The sequence below is a fragment of the Strongylocentrotus purpuratus genome, unplaced genomic scaffold (genome assembly GCF_000002235.5).
Source record: "Strongylocentrotus purpuratus isolate Spur 01 unplaced genomic scaffold, Spur_5.0 spur5_scaffold_16, whole genome shotgun sequence".
In the NCBI taxonomy this organism is placed as follows: domain Eukaryota; kingdom Metazoa; phylum Echinodermata; class Echinoidea; order Camarodonta; family Strongylocentrotidae; genus Strongylocentrotus; species Strongylocentrotus purpuratus.
Window position 1 is genome coordinate 22,012,261 of NW_022145601.1, and position 22,006 is coordinate 22,034,266.

The 22,006-nt window shown below is 38.6% G+C and overlaps 1 protein-coding gene across 1 annotated transcript in view; it reads left to right on the forward strand.

The window, feature by feature from the left end:
- LOC763632 (ephrin type-B receptor 2) overlaps positions 1–17,358 on the forward strand; it is a 28,992-nt gene extending 11,634 nt beyond the window's left edge. The window contains exon 3 of the mRNA XM_030987050.1: positions 16,528–17,358. Within this exon, the coding sequence (XP_030842910.1) occupies positions 16,528–17,343 (816 nt within the window). The 3' untranslated portion in view covers positions 17,344–17,358. The remainder of the gene's footprint in view (positions 1–16,527) is intronic.
- The last annotated feature ends 4,648 nt before the right edge of the window (positions 17,359–22,006 follow it).

Below are 22,006 nucleotides of genomic sequence, written 5' to 3' on the forward strand. Positions count from 1 at the left end.
GTGTACATTTCGGCTTGGTCTGTAATATTAAAGGCAGTAACTGTGTTACGCTGTAAACCATGTTACAATAGGCTGTTAATGATCAATTTACTACAGTCACCTTAAACTTGATCACGGTTATGCAAGGACAAGTTCAATTTGTTCTTTTTTTTCCCCTTTTGTGTTCTCTCATCTTGCATAATGGTGCATATTTGAGCTATCAAACGGTAGTTCATTAACAACTTGAGTCTGTTATCAGATAATGAAGACATTCAATAATGGAATTACTGAATTGAACCATAATCACACATACAAACATGCAAGAAGACAATGCAATGTACACAGACAGGACCATTACAGTTCCATTAAGTGGGTCTAGGTCCTAATGTGGTCCTGAGGTCCAGTTACAAGGGCAGACAGTAAACACGACTGGAGTCTAACACCTTGGTGCTAACTGCTTACTGAAGATGGGGCTTTTGTTCTTGGTTTGTGGACAAGTAAACACTGAAATATAACAAAAGGGGGGATGGTCAAGGGTGTGGAGGAGAATGAAGAAAATACAAATGGATGGAGCGGTAGAAGAAGGGAGGTACGTACTCATTTAGGCCTGACTTAGAGATGGGTAGAGAAAGATAAAGAAAGAGACAAAAGTAGAGAAAGAGAGAGGCAAAAAGACAGACAGAAAGAAGAAGAAGGATGACGAGGAGGAAAATAAGAGCGAGAGAGAGAGAGAAAGAGAAAGAGGGAATGTGGGGTGGGAGGAGGGGGGGGGGGGGGGGTGGACAAACAGCATCCATTACATTGGAACTGCATGGATATCCAAGTTTTAACATCGAACCAAATTACATTATTTGATTCCAAATTACAATCACTTCATAACTTAAAGTTTGCAATAATAAAACAGTAACCATTAAAAAAAAAAACTGTCTTTAGCAACCATGTACCCTTTCCCTTCAAGTGCGAATTCCTGAGATTATTCAGAAGGAACTATTTGCCAGAAGCTAAAATTGTCCCCTACGCTCAGGATTTCAAACGGGTCGGTCTGAATTTGGCCAGAAGCAAAAGTAAACACATGTCATTTTCACAGCTAAGGACTTGAAGTTGTTTTCAGCAACCAAGGACTATTTACCGCAGTTCCAACGAAAGCTTTGTGCTGGCACTTCAACTGGCTCAGGATTTGGAAACTGGCATGGTTGCATTTACCTTGAAATATCTCTTTGAAATATCATAATAAAATCATATATATTTTCTAATATGTGAAAATTGCATTTCAGAACTTAAGTCTTCCTCTGTAGGGTTCACATGAAGTTAAATTGCAAATTGCTTGGTCATCTAAAAATATAATAATGCTATATATCACGTGAAGTAGGCCTAGATGTCAAACATCATCTTTAAATCTGTTTATTCAAATTTATTTGTTTATCTGTATAGTTGTAAAATTGATAGATTATAAATATGACTCATGATATATTGTCTGTTTGGGGCGAGAATGGTATTAACTCTGTCTTAAAGTAAAGTAAAGGAGTTTGTGCCTTTTTGGTTCCAAACAGACAAGATATCACATGCACAATATCAAACATCTTTACTGTTTGTTTAGATTGAATTGTTTATCTTTAAAGTTATAATTTCTAAAGTATATATATAAATTATGATCACATGCACTTCATCAAACACAGTATTGTGTGTCAAGATTTATATTGTTTATATTTAAAGTTATAAACTTAGAAGTTTAGATTCATGATAATGACTCATACTTGGTAGGGCATTTTTCGATATGGGGGATGCCATAATAACACTTGTACCTTGTATTTGCCGAATACTCAGCAAAATAAATTCAGCATTTCTATTTGACATGATCCTTTCTGCACAATCATTATACAACTTGAACCAAGCTTGTTTGATCAGCGAAAGAGCTCCATTTCAAAGTACAGGAGCTCTAGTGCAGTCTTGGTATACATCACAAAATCAGAATTAAGAAGTTTATTAGCATGTTTCGACCTACGTACGAGGCACGTGTAATTTTCTACGAAAAAGGCCTTTATATGACAAGCATGTGATGGTTCTTGAGTATTTTGAGATAATGTTGATTCAGCAAAATGCTGATATGAATTATGTATTTATGTTAAATTCTAGCTTTGTATGAAAAAACATTTTATATGACAAGCATGTGATGTTTTTTTAATAATACTATTTGGAGATAATGTTGATTCAGCAAAATGCTGATGTGAAATATATAATTGTGTTAAATTCTAGCTTTGGATTTTTATATGGGTCTTTGATAGTAATATGGAATTATATGATTTGAATTAAAAAGAAGAATTGTCAGCTTGTCAGTTTAGAGTCAGAAAAGCTTTTAGCACTGTATTATTTCTAATGTTTAACAGGTAAATTTCTTAAAGAAAATTGATATCTGACCTTTTGAAATACATGTAGGAAAGCAAGATGTCAATTTGTCTGTTTTGAGCCAGAAGGGCTTTAACCCTGTGTAGATATACATGTGGATAATTTTGTGCCCTTCTGGCGCTCTCCCTCCTGAAAAATGGTATGTGATCTTTATAACTAGATCACAGGAAAGATTCCGAGGCACACGATAGATCATGTCTTCTGTTCCAATCTAAAATTGAATTTCCAATTTCATACACTGTCCCGGCAAATCTGTTCAATTTGTCTCCAGTGGCCATTTACATATTACAAGTAGTGGAATGTAGCCGAGGGGGTAGGCTTACAGGTAAGGGAGTCGGAGGGAGGGAGAGAGGAAGGGAGGGAGAGAGAGAGGGAGAGAGAGAGGGAGAGGGGGGGGGGGGGAGGGGAGAAAGTGTGTGTTATGGACTAGCTGCTAGTGCTACTGTACAAATCCATTTCACATGGAGTTAGATCCGCTGAAATAAGAATATGCAGATTTTGTAAAGCATTCTTAAAGAAAAGTAAGAAAAAAGATGTTAAGATTCAATAAAAAGGTGTTGAAATTTAAAAAGAAGTTAGCCATTTTAGCAGTATTTTAAAGGGAGATGAGATATTTGCAATTTTACAAAGATTTAATGTCATTCTGGCTCCAAACATACTGTCATGAAAGATCTTTCCATGTTTAATAAATGGGAAAAGGGGGCACATATTACATTGCAACCTACATACATGTACGTCATGCAGATATGATTTTACGATGTATGTTCATCATGCCCGTGTGCCAAAAAAGGGAAAGGGGATGAGATATTTGATCAAATTAGAGGCTTTTGTCGTTTGAGAGCTTGTTAGAGCGTGCCGGGATGCAATCATGGGACATCTAATTCAATTCATTTGTTACGGCTCACTACCTTGTGTGCTTATGGGACTTGTCGCATGCGATACTTTGTATTGATTATGAAGCGTAGTAATGGACCGCGCCGCAGAACGGCGATATTTTTGCCGTAATTCCCCGTCGGTACAATATGCCGGTGATGAAATTTGTTCATGTACACCTGCCCTCTGAGTGCTCCCGCTTATTATGCGGGACGATAAATGAGAATATATCAAATTTCCTAAATGTACATTCCCTACATGATTATGACGTATCATCTGTTCAGAGCCAGAAGGATGTTAACGTACGTTGGTGTAAAAGTTAAGGAGTTAACACCCTTTCGCTCTCAACAGAGGATATAATCTTATGAGAACCAGGAGGGCATTAGTAACTTCTACACACACTGTTTAACACAGAGTTAGCACCCTTCTGGCTCTCAACAGACGATATCATCTTGTGAAAAGCAGAAGGGGTTTACTCCTCTACACACAGTGTTTAACACAGTGTTTAACACAGAGTTAGCACCCTTCTGGTTCTCAACAGACGGTATCATCTTATGAGAACCAGGAGGGCATTAACTCCTCTACACATAGTGTTTAACACATAGTGTTTAACACAGAGTTAACACAGAGTTAACACAGAGTTAACACAGAGTTAACACAGAGTTAACACCCTTCTGGCTCTCAACGGACATTATCATCTTGTGAGAGCCAGAAAGGTATTAAGTCATCTACATATACTGTTTAACACAGAGTTAACACCATTCTGGCTTTCAACAGAGGATATAATATTGTGAGAGCCTGGAGTTCATTAACTCCTCTACATATACACTGATTAAACACAGAGTTAATGCCCTTCTGATTCTGAACAGGCAATATTAATGCATGGCTCAACAGTGTCGAACCCAAGACACCAGTGGCTATCAGTATCAGCAAATGACCATTCCTGAATTTAGATTAATTAACCAAAATAATCAGTTGATATCTCATGATGGGAAAGAACAGACAGAAAGTATCTGTTCTTGTTTTGTTTTGTGATTTTCATTTTAACATCCTCAAACTGTGAACACCTTGCACTACAGAAAAGCTAGCTAGCTCTTCTCTCTGGGAGGCTTGTCTTATGCACATCAACATCATCGATAGGCCCAACATGTTGATTTATATCTTGTTCTAAATCAGATACAGTTGTCTGTTAAACAATCATATCATGATTCCTAATGCAATCTACCCCCCTGCTCACACAAACGTTGCCGAATATTGATCAAATTATGAGATAGAGTGCACAAAAATCAATACGTTTCTTCAATTTTCCCTTTTTTCTGTTTATTCTGAAGTATAATAATCCGGACTATGTGGTAAGTACCAGAGATCATAATCAGTTTACAAACGTATGAATGTTTCCCAGTGTAATAACAATTATTGATTATATTATCCCACTCATAGAAACCATATATTTATCCAGTCAGTATGATAGTTGAACTGTTCATTGATGTCGACAAGTAATGATTTCTGGACTACCAGAGTTAATTCTTTGATCGTTGAAACTTTAATTATGATGAATGTGTAATATATTACAAGGTGATGTTTTAATGAATGATGTTGATGTGATTATAGTATTATTTGACTAGTTGTAATATTGTACTCATACATGTATTGTGTCCTATGTAACTTAAGTATTATGGTTATTGACTGCCCCTTAAACGGCTTTTACGGCCATTTATAATACATAGCCTCTTATGGCCCTTCTCGTGGGAAAGCCAATGACATGTACATTTGTAAAATATCCAGAAACGTAATGGCTTAAATCAACGCCTGGATACGGCTGATTTTCATCCAGGAATTTATTTCTCTACATTGACCCTCGACCTCACTGTGCCCTCCAGTTCCCTTCCTGACCTCAAATGACCTTTAGTGATGACATACCACAATAAGATATCTTGTATTTTTTCATCATATTGGCATGCTTGTTAGTTCCAGAGGATTACAATAAATGAGTGATGGATTAAATGTGATTTGGTTATTTTGTCAATTACCTGCAAGAAAGATGTGAGAGCCAATGGCACTAACAGCCTTTTTGCGTGCAGGCGACGACATCTAGGAGATTTATATCTATTTATCTAACATATTACACATTTTTGTATTGGATAATATTTCTCCTTAGTGTGTTTGTTTAGTCCGTATGATGCAGTCATAACTGAAGTGCTTATGGTTTGATTTATATGATACTTTGATAGCCAATAAAACATATGGCAGGTGTTCTCGATGCCTCTCAGCAATTTTTTCATCTGAATATTCAATGAACCATGAATTTGATTATAATTTATCATGTTTATAACTGTGGTCTGTTGTAGTTATGTACAGGTAAGACATCTATACTCTATAGTATAACTTTTGTCATTCATAGATGTAATATTTCCTTGGGTTGATATCATATTGAGGAAGAAGGATTAGAGATTATGTAATTTCTTATTTTGTCGATTGACATATATTTGCATGGTTATAAAATGTGTATTTACCGTAATAGTTGTATGATGTTCATGTAAGTTGTATGATGTGTACAATACACAGTTCAGCATGGAATATAATATACATGTATACAGTATTTGCATCTTGCAGGTAGCATGTTCTCTGTACTTAAGTCAGATAAATTTGAAATCTTAGAAAAACCAAGAAATATATATATTTTTTTTTTAAAGGCAAAAAAACAATTTATGGTCATAAACAGATATGAAAAGTCTAATATCATCCTTCAGGTCTTGGGGCATTTTGAAACAAAACATGTCGTTTTTTCAGCTTCAGTTTAAGGAATCTTTCCTTGGGTTGTCAGCCTTATTTCCTTTCCTAATCCATCCGTAACTCAATCGTGATCTTAAATACATATTTTTTGAGGCAGAAAGAGGAATAAAAGGGTAGGAAAAACATATTGAGAGGGAAAATGGAAGCAGAAATGTCAGAAGTTGTAATTGCATTTTGGCAGAAACCCACATTTTCAGCTGTTCGTCTTGAGTTGCCGACGGGAATCTGCATGGATGGGATCGAGGGGAGGGATGAGATGAAGCGCTTTTTACTTCATCTTCATTCTCCTCATCACGGGTGCGACCCGCTTCACACCGACGTCGGCTGGCTCCCAGGGCTAATCCATTCTTCGACACGTTCACACCCTCTGCCGAACGCATCCATCAACCGAATGAGATTTGTACTGCCGACGACCGATTGACGAAGGAATTAATGCCCCGCTTTCTCGCCTGTTCGTCCAAAGTAGGAAAAATAACGGTTTAGGGTGACAATGCAATGGCTCGGTTAGGAGGGTGACTGCAGAGAGCATTCATTGTTGGTTGTACTTTGATTCTGTTTTGGGTGTAGCTGGCGAGTGGATTTTGATAAAAGCAGTAGAAAAGGGTAGAAAAATAACAAGCCTCATAGCCGATAGGCAGCTTATGTCCACCCTACTTTATATCAACTAAAATGGATGTTTATGAAAGAGATGAGCTCGCTGCATGCTCTAGCATACTGTCGATGCTCAAGCATACTGTTACTGTCGGGTATGCTATTGAAGTAGGACTCGGTTGGTGTACGGCATCTGTATGAAAATGGTTCCACCACCATCTTCACTGCACTGCCATTTACCATTCTTCTGCCACTTTACGACTATGTTAGGGCTAATAGGGCTAGACTTGTTTGTGTCGATGTGTCACGATTAAGCATGATTTACTACCCATCTAAATGGACATGGCTAATGCCTGGTAGGGCTTTCTCAGAGGTAGTTCACACTGCAATAAATCTATACAAAACATGGTGTATACTGGTAGAAACATCGCTTAAAGCATCTTATTGTGGGAGGGTTAGTACACACATTACAAATTGTATCATATTTGAATGGATTTAGTTTTGGAGAAGACAGTTGATCTTTTACTTGTGTTTCAGTGTTCATAATATCCCCACCTGGTTATGTGCTTTTGGTGCGATATGCCATTCACACTTGAACTAGACAATGATTCTTTGAATTTATGTTGGGAATGATGCTCACACCTCTATTTCACTATAGGATGTTTTGTATTTTAATTTTCAGGCTAGAAAGCAATTAATTAATTAATTAATTTGATCATTTCCATAGTCTTAAATACAGGGACCGACTGGTTCCCATATGAATAGCAATATATAGTTTTTGTATATAGGCTATACGCTGTACAATGAATTTTGCTCGTCTGAAAGGGGGGAGGGGCTAGTGAAGGGGGCACTTTTAGAAGACATCAAACTGTGTTTGGGTGGATGTTTTATTGGCCTGGAGAATACCTCCCTGGTTGCTTGATAGGTATGTAATATGGTTCCATGATATTAGAATGGATTGACAAAGAAGAGAGTATGTAATTTGATCATGGCATAATAAGGGTTATTGACATAGCTGTTATGCAGGAACATGTGTTTTTACTTTTGTAAAAGATGAATAATGCTTCAATCATGAAACGTTTTATTGATAATAGAATTTTATGTTTGTTAAACCGGGCTCACTGAGTTCACACATTAATGAAAATGCATGAATGCTCGTGGAATGTTATTTGATAATAGTGAATAAACAATCTGACTCAGAAAGTATTGTGGAAATGTATTTAGGATACACAGAAATATTATGTATGTAGATGGACTTTAGATGAGAAAATATGGGTTTGGTTGGGGGGGGGGGGGGGGGAGGGGGTGAAATGTAATATTTGGGAGGGGTTGAACTTTTTACATTTGTAGGATCATCTTACGATGGGAACCAACTATTGCGTTATATACGACTCTCCAAAGATGGCAAGATTTCGTTTCCAGAAAATAAAAAAAGGTTATAAAACAAATTTATACTGCTTCCCTGGAGAACAGGACACAGAAATCATGACTTTCTCGTCAAAATCTGTCTGCAGTTCCTTTCTTTCTCCCGAGGAAATATTTGTGGATCTATTCCGAGGGCAAACAAAGAGTGATATGATTTATATTGAGGTTCCTTTGGTGTATATCTGCGCCCGCGTCCTTTGGCCCGAGCCTGAGCGCTGTCTCAAAATAAATAGTCCAAACTCTATGCAAACTGGGTCTGCTTACATTGTTGATAGGGCTGTACCATAGGCTCACTGCACCCTATGCTATCGTGTCTGGGTTGATGTACAAATGACTTAAAGGTAAAGTTCATCTCTTTAAACAAAATGTATTTCTTTTCATTTCATTTCCCTAATAATTTCATTCCTTTGTGTGAGTCAACTGTATATGCTGAGAATGTATAATTTTGGAGAAAATGTGACTTTTTTGTAGATCTATAGGTGTAGATACCGGTACTCGGTAGAGAAAAATATTTTTCCCTTGTGTAACTTCAGTTTGTGTTAATACTATGGGGGGGGGGGGGGGAGTGGTAGCTTTAACTCTTTTTCAAATGGTTCATTTTAAAGTAGAAGTAAACACAACATTTATATTTCATGATGAAAGGATGCATTTCTGAGAAAATCTTAACTGTCAACCTTCAGAACTAGTTAATGCAATTGTTAAAAGACTAAATACGCCTACTCTCTACAGACTTCAATGACTTCCAAATAGTCCTCATGATCATCGTGAATTGAGGCCTTTAATCGTCAAACTGCATGCGCGCCCTTCTGTTTACAGAACCTTGTTTGCCAGCACGATTTCTGTGATATAGGATGACCCTCTCTCATTGTAGAGTAAATTGATGCTATAAAAGTTTGTAATTTGAAGTGCTGCCATGTTTGAATGGTCCACTTTTATGACAAGAATTCCCATTTAGCGATAGCAAAAGCAGACAGTTGGGTTACTTAGGTATTTTTAAATTGTGCATAACTGGCACTTTGCGTAACCGGTAGTACAGTAGGTTCCCTTCGTTTTGATTGATATTTGAAAGAGTTTTTTGTCCAGCAAGTTTAGAAATGTATACTTTTTTTCGTCTTTTTCCGCTGTTTGGAGTGACATGAAACTGGATTGATTATGATGGTGATACGTTTAGTAAAATCAGTGCTGATTATAATTTAATGCATAAAGCAGAATATTTCCATGAGCCAAAAACCGATGAAATATGCATGATAAAGATGTGGCTTACAGTACCAAAGTAGTATGTTCGATTTGAAATGTGAAATTGGGGACAACTATACAAATATCAGACACTAGGCTATAATATATTCTACATGATTTAATTGGTTTGATGATATTAACATTAAAAACAAATTAATCTGGACAGGGATTTAATCATCTTGTAATTGAATTTGAAACCCTTCAGCCTGTCCCCCACAGACTTACATGTGACAGACTGAGAAAGGCTGAGGTCAAATTCCACACAATTAAGTCTTTAAGTAGCCTCATAATTGCTTCTTAAAACTGTAATTACAATCACCCTGATTCAGTCATGATCTAGCCTTTGTAATTCCTGAAGTCCGCTGAGATAAATCCTTGTATCTTCAGAGAAGAAACGACCAGGTGTATGGGAGAGCTATTAAAGTAGGGAGCTAATTGGCTCTTTGATACCAGAAGAAGTGGGATTCAAAATCAAAGAGGGGTAATAAAAGGAGGAACGGGGAGGGGAAGAGGGGGGGCATCTCTAGTACCTGTGATTACAATAACCATTTCCCACCTGATTCACTTCTAAATCTGGAGAGTTACACACTCATTGTGGGCGACTTTTGTCCATTCTCTGCCAAATGCTCTCTCTAGTTCTTACATCACCGTTATTTATGAAGAGCTTAGCTCCATTCTTATTTAAAAGAGGACTTCATCTCTCAACTTATTTCCATTCTTATTTAGAAAGGACTTATCTCCATGGATTAGTGGCAGGTAGAGCTGGTTTGTTCCCTTTGTTGTCGGGGATGGTGGGCGCATTGTCCAGGGGGTGTTGGCAGGGTATTGTGGAGGGGCGCATAAAGGGGCCATGGAGGATCACATGGGGGAGTCTTAAGGAGAGGGATCAGTGTTTTTTAAGGACCAGTAGGTGATGATTTGTCAAGAAGCAAAAGAGAAAGGAGATTATACCCTTGTAAGAAGCCTTAGTGTGGACTTGTCACCAGTTTTAAGAGCTGTAGAGAAGGAACGGGTCTCCTTGTGTTCAATATGAAAGTAACAAGCCGAGGGACAAAAGCAGTGAGAAGTGACAGGCAGTTTGAAAATGAAGATAAACTGGAAACACCATTCGTCAATAACCAATCGCTGCTAGGAACAAACATAAACTAGCCGATTAAAAAATAATACACTTGTTGGAAAAAGTGCTACAGAACCAAAAGCTCTTAAAATGAGTTCATCTTGGATTTTACATTTCAATTTTTCAATTCTTACTTCTGTATGTAAATGGTGTTATCGTTGGAAAAATAGGCTATGATGACAATATTGTTACAATAGTTTAATAACATTGTGATAAACAAATATGTGTTAAATCCTATCATGATTAAAAATTAATAGAATGTACACATGCAATACATGGACCTTCACTTCAGTACATGGGGATATGAACTAGTAAGGTAGTGGCAGGAGTACGATCAAGAAAGAAAAGATGCAAAGAAAAGACGAAAATATCTCCTTTCTCAGGTTACCAGAATCCCAGTCCCATCAACCACCATCCCGTATAGATTTGTCCATTGCCCACACCATTAGAGGTAGACGCACGCTACATTTGTCCAATTTTTTCGGTGTCGATGGAACGAGAGGCGCGCAGAGACAAACACCACCTGCCCTCGTTGCAGACGAAGCCTTCTGATTGGCTTATCACACCGCTAGAGACGTCACCTGCCGGCAAAGAATACTTGTGGAGGAGGAGGAGAAGATGGATTGCACTGATGGGGGAAGGGATAGAAGGAGAGAGGGATAGTACGATGGCGGGATGAAATGATGGAGGAATGAAAGGATAGAGGGATAGTATGATAGAGGGATAAAATGATGAAGGGATAGTATGAAGGATGGATCATTTGAAAATTGGATTCTATGATGAAGGGATAGTGTGTTAGAGGGATTGAAAAGAAGGGGTAGTATATAAAAGAAAGGATGATAATATGAAAACAGATAGTGTGAAAGGATAGTGTAAAAAAGAGATTGAAAGAAGGTAAGGTTGCAGGAAGGAATAGATTCAGGATTGAAGAGAAGATGTTAGGGAGATGAAAAGGGATCCGGCAAAAATGAGAATTTGTAATTTTTACATTAGAGTTAATGCACAAGCGTTAAACCTTGTTACATTTGAAAGAAAGTAATTTTGTTATTTCATTTTCTGAAGTGTCTAAAAGGAAGCTAAACAGAAAGAGAAAGAACAGGAGAATGTCTCATAACAAATGGACGTCACAATAATTCCCACATGCCAATACTTTATTTTTTTTTTTCAAAATGGAGTTTTGTAATACTGCGTACAGCTCACCTTTAGATGATCCCAAATGCTATTGATGTGAAAATCTTTTCCAAGATTGCACAGATGTGCTTTCCCCTGTAATGTAGCCCCTCTGTAATGGCTGGACCTGGCTGAATGGGACTTGAGAGAATTAGTCAGAGAGGAGAGAGAAACAGAGAGAGAGAGAGAGAGATTGGAGGAGAAGGAGAATCGAAATGCCACTAAAAATCGTGCTATTTTCGTCTTTACCTCCGGCATGGTTTTCATGCGATAGAGAAAGAGAGAGAGAGAAGCACACACATTCCTTCACCCAATGTCTTCATCCAATGTCTTCATCCAACGTCTTCGCTCCTCGTTGTCTTACTCTTCGTCTTTCCCCCCGTCTTTGATCGTCTTTATTCTGTATTACCCCCTCCTGCCCCTTATCTGTTTCCGTTGGAGATTGGATGTCTTCTTTCCGCATGGTCTTGCTTTGAATTTGATTTCACGAAGGTGTTATTCCCCTTTTATTCTCCTTTTATTCTCTTTCGATCTTAATATCCCTGCATTCACCCTGTAATCTTCACTTTATCTGTTTGCACTTGAGGTTGCATCTCTTCTTTCCAAATGGTCTCACTTTGATTTCCTGGAAGATGTTCTCCTGATAGCTTTCTCTGTATTTCTTCATTTTTAACATTTTCCGCTGCTTTACCTATGTCCATTTTTTTTTGTCTTTAAATTCATATCTTTTTGCTATTTTCTTAATTCAATAAAACTCTGATTACTCTTATTCTTATGTATCAAACTCTACACATATATGCCTACAGGTAAATATCTGCCTCTGACATATCTTCTACTCTGTTTGTGTACATTTTTTGTCACCTTTTTCATCTAGATTTTAAAACCTTCATCGACTAATATTATTGTATGGAACTATGGATGTTCCATAAATGCAAATATATTTTGTATGGTATAAATTTCAGTGTTATTCAGCATGTAGAATGAGTAGTGAGCATAATTCAACCATGAACAGGACAGTGCATTATATGTAAACCTGCATTTTGGTGAAGAATTCATGAGAAAACGCAGTCATGCTTTGTGTCGTGTGAATTGAGACCACAATTTTCAATTTTGTGCATGTGTGGTTATCTACAATCCTTGAAATTACCAGTAAGAAATTCACTTTCTTGATCAAACGTCATTATTATCATAACAACGAATGGAAATAATAAATTGATATTAAAGGGAATCCTGTGGTTATATTCATAGTATTGAAAACGACCATAAAACAGTGCTATTGATAACGCTTACATGTAGAATGGGAAATGATGAATTAATAAAATGACTTCAGCTGAAAAACCAATGTTTATTATTAATAACATTGTAATAATGGTTAGACTATAGTACACTCATGGGGTCAGCATATACCAGCAGAATACTTACATATGTGTTGCATTTGCCACATGTAGTATGAAGTGACATACAAGTTCACAAACTTGTCACAGGCTTGTCATTATTATATAGTTATATCATATTTCATATTACATATTATATTTCATATTAATTACAGGTATGGTAATTTTAAGAAAGGAATAAAAACAATGATAGGTTCAGGTCTACTTTTTAAATGCAGGAAAACCTCAGTTTGTCCTCAAGGGATTCGACCTCAAAATTATATAACATTTTCTGTGAAAAAGTTATTTCTTTTGTTTGAGTCTTTCCTTACACATTCAAATTCCAGGTACTTTCATGTTAGGGTCTATATGTATTATGTGAATTCAATTTTTATATCTCATGTTTGTATATATATTAAAGGTGTAAGCTACCAACAATATGAAGTACATGCATGTACATCTATGTATTTAATTTGAAACAGTTCTAATGATATGCATTTTTCTTTTTGCTGGTTTATGATACAAAGACACTTGTTACAAAGATAAACTTGTGTGCATATTTTGTAAGGTTATGAAATATCATTGTAGTATTTTAAATTTGCATTTTTTTGTTTAAAAGCAACATGTACATTTTGTAGGTGCATGTCTTCATGTTGCCAATGTAATATGTTAATTCCCACATACCTCTGTGTGCAGAGTTATCACAGCTGCCTATTTAGTGTTCAATATAAACACTATTAGAGCAGTAAATTGTGCCAAAATTGAGTAAAGTGCCTAGAGTTTTCCCTTCTCTTTCCCTCCAATCTTGTCCCTGTGTCGCAGCTTATCCGCCGAGTGAAAGCAAACGAGAGGAAAGTTAGACTCGAAACGCTAGCATGCTGTCAGAATCAACCCATCTAGCGCAATTATCGAGTTAATATCACGCTAAGCCTCGAGGGCGATCTTCAACCAGAAGAAAAGCCTGCGTGAAAAGAGATGAAAGAGGATATAAGATGGCGCCATCGCCAGCAAAACGCAATATGCCGATTGTCGCCCTAAATTCTTCTGCCCATGCAAATATTATGCTAATCAAGTATCATTACATCTTGCGGAAGACCCTTGGCATACTCATAGTGGGGGGAAGAGTGAATTGGAGGAAAAAGTGGTCATAAATTGTCCCTGCGTCTGGTGTAGCCCCCAGTTATGGGTGAGCACTTAGATATAATAAGAGATACATGGATGGGGGATATGAGCGCAGACAGCTGAGAAGATATTCTGCTGGCTTGGCTCCGTTGCCGCTACCATCGATGACTCACGTGACGATCCAACATAAACTTGTTATTGTTGATACTTTCTTTCTTATCTCCTACAACGTCAAGATTCTACTTGCCCCGCAGCCGAAAAGGCCATCCAAATTTCCGTGCAAAGCGTTGCGATCCCGCTTTCAGGGCCTTTTTGTCTCCACGCGGCTTTTCCAAAGCGGTTTGCTCTTTGAGCGGTAATCCCAGTAGATACGCTACGCATCTCGCCTCTAAAGATCTTTGCTGATACACGAGCGGATTCCCCCCAAAAGCTTTCATCGTCGTGAAAGTCTTTCTTTTTAAATTGATGTATTAAATATCCTGCCCTTGCAGCGATGTATGATAAAAGCTTAACTGCTCTATGCTATAAGAACTAGATATGTAACCTGAGGTGTATTGAAATGAATGAATTCAAAACACTGGCTGACGATCAAAAAGTAATGGTTCCCTAAACTACTTATGGCAGACATCACTTGTGGCAAATTTCTCATCCCGACAATCGTTGTTTGAAAAACAAAATGGTTGGCAACTGTCCTTTTGGAATTTGCCCGGCAAACATGATTTCTATACAAACAGTAGCTCCGCGCAACTCCCACACCCCCTACTGGTAATCTTGTTAGCCTGTAACACCACCATTATCCAAGCCATGGAGTCGTGATGATCATTTTAATCCTATGATAGATAGCACACAAAATGCCCCCTGATATACCACATACCAGGAATATGCAGATGTCATTAAACCCGGGAGACTTAACGAGAGATAATTACCCTTTTTATCGTGATGAGTCAGTCGGCCCTGATTACGATTCGGTGTCTGTGGCCCTATGAAACCATCAAAGACCGTTTGAATCTTAGAAACGAGGTTGAAAATTAAAGGCTGTAGCTATTCTTACCCACCACACGGCGATATCTACATGTATGTACACGTAATATACATTCACTCTGAGTGATACTCAACATTCAGCCATATGACTCATATGAAAGCACCATGAAAAGAGAAGATGTTGCATGTTCTCTTCAGAAGTGGTATGCTTCATATGATATTGTATACTAAGAGCAAGAAGGTAGTAAGTTCTTTTTTAGAAGGATACAAGTTAACGCCCTTCTACATGTACCTCCACACAGAGGATAGTTATAGTCTGCTGAGAGCCAGAAGGGTGTTAACTCTTTAAAGTATAATAATTAATGCCCCTCTAGCTCTGAAAATATTGTAGATATGAAGAGCCAGAAGGGCATTCCCCCATTTTGAAAGGAAATGAATTAACGCCCTACTGGCTCTCGGCAGATGAGCTACATGTATGATGTATGTTATGAATTGAAAGAAATATGCCTGGTTTTGGTGGTATACTTGTAGATCATGTGATGGAAGTCGCTAAATGTCTACCAAACTCAGGTTTTTTTCTTCAAATTCAATGAAGATAAATTATTTAAATTGATTGGACATTTTACTGCATTTTTGTCAAGGTTAATTTATGATGAGATTGTAACAATGTACTTACTCTAAGCTGAGGTACATTGTTGCTTGTACATCCCTCAGATTACAATGAAAAACCGTCAGGTATTCAGGAGAAAATGACCGTGGACCTTTAATATGCATGTAAGATGCGGCGGCGGGCTGGTAGGAAAAGGCCATGTGGAGAAGTGATTATTTTCCCAACTTGTGAAATAGCAATTAGAATAATGTGCCCTTTGAATATTTAATTGGCATTGATCGTGTCTGTGGAGATTTAACCAGCAATGTTACTGTCAGGTCATCATCATCAAAAATTTGGTCTACATTTTTTCCTGATAAAATCATGTAATAGTCTGTGTATTAAACATTTAATGCCTTTTTATGTGTGTTTTGGATAATTTATGATTATGATGTCATTTGATTTATTGATCTCTTATTGTGTAATCCTGTTTACTTGTAAGTGTTCATTGATGTCAATCTTGAAGTCTCAACTGATGTATTTTATAATTTGTTTGAGGTACTGATACACAATCATATACATGGACTATATACATATTGCTTGCAATGAGGTTTTTTTTCTCAATTGTATTTCTTTTCTATGTTGGTCATGTCTATGATGTTTTTGGTAATCAAGATTCTGGTATATGTTTAATATCATTCTTATTTTTGTGACTGTAACATTTATTTTCCTTAATGGATTCTGAGTTCTGACTGATCTCTTATGAATGTTTTTGATTTTCAGATTTGCTTTTACTTAACAAACATTCCTGTGAGATATATTCCAGTAAGTCGCACCCAAGACTTATTCCATCTTTCTGTTTTCTTCCCTTTCAGTGGACGGAGTCTGGAGCAAGTTATGAAAGGATTTTCCAGACGTGTCATGTGAGTGATCCCAGAGACAACTGGCTTCGGATGCCTTATATCGAGAGGCAGGGAGCAAATAGAATTCATGTAGAAGTCAAGTTCACAATGTACTCATGTACTGGCATCGTAGATGCGCAACTTTGTAAAGAAACCTTTGATGTGTATTTTTATCAGTCGGACACGGACGAAGCGACGGAAACGTCTCCGGACTGGACTGCTCCGCCGTATCAGAAGGTCGCAAGGATAGCGGCCGAGGGCCGATTCTCGGATCCCGACACGCTCGATGAGGAGGTCGTCAACGTGCGGATCGAGAACTTCGGGCCCGTCACGGCCAACGGATTCTACATCGCGTTCCGCGACCAAGGGGCGTGCATGGCCCTGCTCCAAGTGCGTATATTTTACCAGGTTTGCCCGCAGGTGGTTCGGGACTTTGCGATTTTTAACCAGACCAACGAGGGCCCCGAAACGCACACGCTTGTGACGGTGCCGGGGACTTGCGTGAAGAATGCTCAGCCGGTACCGCCGGGCAGCACGCCTCAGTATATTTGCCAGAATGAAGGGATTTGGTCCCTGAACCAAGGAGGATGCGGATGCTCGCCTGGATACGAGGCAAGCGCAGACAGGACTAGATGTGAAGGTAAGTCCCATGAATTCATTTGCCATACATCCATTTCATGGAATAATTGCAGCTCTTTATTTTCCGTTTGTAATAAGCACTGCTCATTGGAAGGGGTATTCAGAGCACGGGTTGTAGAACCTTTTGGTCAGAAAGGTATTCTGCTGTGAAATAGAATGACAAAATATGAATGTTGGATTCGACAGTGACATGGGATGAAATATTGTATGGGGCACATGATGCGTGGATATAAGAGGGACCTTTGTAAGCCGTGTACATGAACTGTGATGTTGATTTACAATGCTCATGTTTCCACTAAGAGCGTGTCTACCAAAGCATGGGTGTGCAACGAGTGATAAACGCGTGAGTACTCGCGTGCGTGCCCATGAAGGAACAGCATGCAAGCTGAACTTGCCCGTAACCATGGTAATTCTAAAATCAGCAGAATTGTTTATTGATTTACTGGCGAAACAGTGCACCTTGGTGATGCTATTAAACAATTGGAATTTACTCCCGGCTCAGTTAATCCTAACCAAACGACAAATTGTTGATCATGAGATCTAATGACCCAGAACAAAGATGTCCATCAAGCCTCGCTAAATTTCCCTCTGTGTTTTGCGGCAAAGTTTAAACCTGAAATGCTGAAAATAGTCTGCTGTAAATAAAACTCGCAGGAAATTGTCTAAATTAATGGCAGCACATGAGCTCTATTTGATGTCATTACGGTGCTCGCCACACGTCTCTTTCGCCTGCAATTACCCATCATTTGACGGTGTCGCAAATCAAAAATCATTTGTCCTTTATGATTTTAACCTTGGTGTGTTTTCCCAGCCTCCCCTGCTGATTTTCAGTCAATTTTGGTAGCGTGCGCTCGACGAGAAGCAATAGAGCGATGTCCATTTTTCGTGCAGTCGACCCTCTAATTGTGTTGCGTCGATTCACGCACGTTAGCGACCAACAAAGCACCGACTTACTTATTGCGTAGGACCTTGGAAACCCCAGCATCAGAACTGAAAATGTAGTATGATTCCTACAAATCAATATAGGTGTATTCTAGTCAGGTGTATTTTATGCAAGAAAAGGTTCTGTTGTATGATCATATGATGTACAAAACCATGGGAGTGGTAGAAAAGTGTACACAGAATTTTATTCTTACCTGAACTTGTCCAAAAATAAAATTTGCAAGAATGCAATTGGATGGAATTTCACAATTTTAATGAAGGTTGAGGAATATCAATTGTTTGGCTTCTCTGCATCATTTTTATTCAAAGACGGATAGAAATTTAGCAATAAATTAATGCCAAATATCATCATCGGTATATGTGGAAGAAGCTTAGGGAAGAGGAAGCAAATGAAAATAGAAACTTGTTCTTTGTATTGTATATCCTTTCCTGCCAAAACCTGTCAAAACAAAAGATAAGAAGATTATGATTTTTAGGAATACATCATGGACTTATTATTATGGAAACTTTAATCCTTTACTAAGCTTGGCTAGCAGCATTCACATTGTAGTAATCCAATGTTTATTCTAAGATAATACCTGATAGGTAAAAATAACCCAGTTTTCTTTGCATTTACAATAGCTTAATCTACTCTGTTGAATCATTAAAAAGAGACAAATTCTGAAATTCAAAGGAGACAGTCTTTACCATCAGGGCAATGAAAGTTTTTTATATTGTTTTTTTTTTAAATATTGGGTTGTCATTTGCCATTTTGAGCATGTAGGAAAACATAGTGGGTCTATTCCCTGTGACGGATGGGGCCCGATGTCGGCATAAAGCCGTGGATCGAAAACCATATGCTTGCGCTTCCTCTTCCCATGCCGGTGTCGGTAAGTGTCTTCTGCGTTTTGTTCGCGGGGTGCTTACGAAAACAAGAGAGGGTCAATTATGTATTCAGCGAAGCCCCCGTCGTCCCATCCGCTCTTACCTTACGAAGAGTGATTGTGACATCACAACAGATTATGAGAGGGGGAGAGAAGGGGTGGAAGAGAAAGGGAGAGGGAGAAAGAGAAAGGGAGAGGGAGAAAGAGAAAGGGAGAGGGAGAAAGAGGAAGGGAGAGGGAGAAAGAGAAAGGGAGAGGGGGAGAGAGGAAGGAGAGAAGAGGGGTAGAAATGTGAATTGGAATAGCCAGTGGTGGTTACATTCACAATGCACATGATACAAAAGCAGGTGCATTTTGGGAGTAATGCCCGCTCTAACTCTAAGACTAAAAAAAGGCAATAGAACGGGAGCACACCCCGCCGCTTCCATACAGCGGGAGTGCAAAACTTGATGTACTTGTTACACACATGAGTAAGGAAGCATAATGGCAAACCCATTTTAGGCAATTTTTTGCACCATTTGTGCAGCACAAAAAAGTGGACCAAAAAGGAAACAGACTAAACATAGTAGCAGAAAGAGACGTAGATGGAAAAAGAGCGAGGGACGGAGAGGAAAGAAAAACGATGGTGGTTGTAGACTTGCATGCGTATTTGGTGTTTGTGTTTTGATTGTAAACATGGGATGAGTCTCCCCTTCCGTGGCTGGGTTGATCTCAAGTTCAGCGTTGATTGTGTCTTAACGCCTCGCGTTGTCTTTATTTAGATGTCCCCCTGCTGGTGGCGACTGATAACTATTATTTAATTTCTCCTCCCGTCTGACCGATTGTATTCTTTGTCTCTTCTTGACGAGCATCTGCCTCTTTGTGGAACCACTCCAACCGTTTTTCTCATTCAAAACTAGAATTCGATAGAAAGTCAACCTTTTTTTGTTTCATTTTCATTTGCCTGTTTCATCTTTCTATTTTATGTTTGCATTTCAATCAATTTCAATTGTATATTCTTTTTACTGCCCATTTCTATAATTTTGAATGACTCAGTCTTAGATCATTTCTACATATATACAACATACATGTAGTTATTGTTGTATTGAACGAGTCACTCATTCGTTATAATAATAATAATAATATTTGCATTTATATAGCGCTCATTACAGTAAATGTATCACAGCGCTTTACATATCATATACATATATAAGAATATCAATAACAAAATAACTTATGAACTGATTACATTTCCTGATTACGCATAAAAAAAAAAAAAAATTGTCTTACAAAATAACTTATAAACTACATGTAATATTACAGGTACAGATTAAGTATTAAATAGAAATGTCTTAAGGGACTTCTGGAACTGAGAAAGGGATGACGACGTCCGTACGTTCTGGGGGAGGTTGTTCCATAGGCGTGGTGCAGCAGAAGAGAAGGATTTGTCACCTGTACATGTATTGGTCCTTGGAACTGCGAGTAGTGCTGGGTCATTGCTTGATCGGAGCCCTGGTCTTGCTGTTTGATGCTTACGTAAGAGTTTCGTGAGGTAGTTGGGAGCAGAATTATTAAGACATTTGTATGTAATAGTCAGAATTTTGTATGTTATGCGCTTTTCAACGGGGAGCCAATGAAGTTGTTGTAGGAAAGGTGTTACATGGTCGTACTTCTTGGCCCGAAAAACCAACTTTGCAGCACGGTTCTGAGCTCGCTGCAGACGCTTCACATTTAATGCAGAAGTGCCACAGAGAAGGGAGTTTGCGTAGTCGATCCTAGACGAGACGAGCGCTCTCACAGCATGCTCACATGCAGACTGGTCCAGGAAGGGCCTGATGCGTGCTATGTTGGACAAATGAAAGTGAAGCGAACTGGATAGAGATGACACGTGGCGATTCAACTTCAGATTAGCGTCAATCTCAACACCCAAACTTCGGATAGAGGTTGAAGGCTCAATAACTGTACCACCAATGGTCAGAACAATCCCTGATATGAGATGTCGATAGCGTGGACTAGCAACAATAAGGAAATCCGTTTTTTCAGAGTTCAGTTTCAACATGTTGCTCTTCATCCATTGTTGCAGATTGATGATACACGCAGATAATGACTCAAGAGCAGCTGTCATTGCATGCCTGTCCTTTGGATCGACAGAGATGTACAGTTGCACGTCATCTGCATAGATGTGGTGTTGTATCCCTGCATGATGCTTGATGATATCAGCTACAGGATGAGTGTATAAACTGAAAAGTTGAGGACCAACCACTGAGCCTTGTGGAACTCCGAATCTCAGAGGTTTTTGTTCTGATAGCTCATTCACAACCTTCATCCTGAAGCTTCTGTCTGACAGGTACGAGTCAAACCACGATCTCACCATTCCTGAGATGCCAAAAAGCTTGTCCATACGCTGTAGAAGTATTGTGTGGTCAACACAGTCAAACGCAGCAGACAGGTCCAGGAATACGAAAAAGGTAACCAACCTGTTGTCCAATGCTCCCAGAATGTCATTTTGTACTTTTAGAAGAGCAGTCTCTGTACTGTGCCAACGGCGGTAAGCTGACTGGTTCTCAACGTTCAAATCATGTTCGTCCATGTGGTCCGAGAGTTGAGACAATGCAGCCTTTTCAATGATTTTTGATAGAAAAGGGACGTTTGAGACAGGCCTGTAGTTCTTCAGATCTTCCCTATCAAGATTGCTCTTCTTGATCAGTGGAACTACCACAGCTTCCTTCAGTGCTGAGGGGAAGACACCGCTACTCAATGATGTGTGTACAATTGATGCAATATATGGAAGAAAAGTGTTAATGTTCTCTTTCAAAAGCCACGTTGGTAGTGCATCTAGCGAGCATGTCTTATTTGGTGAAGAACGTATTAATTTGCAGACCGTCTCAAGAGTCACAGTGTCGAAATCTGACAGTTCGGTGATAGGAACAGAGGCATCCGTGATCATCCCATCATCATTACAGGTGTCCGTAACTCCTGCATTACCTGTCATAAGACTTGCTCTAATCTTCTCTACCTTCTGTTCAAAG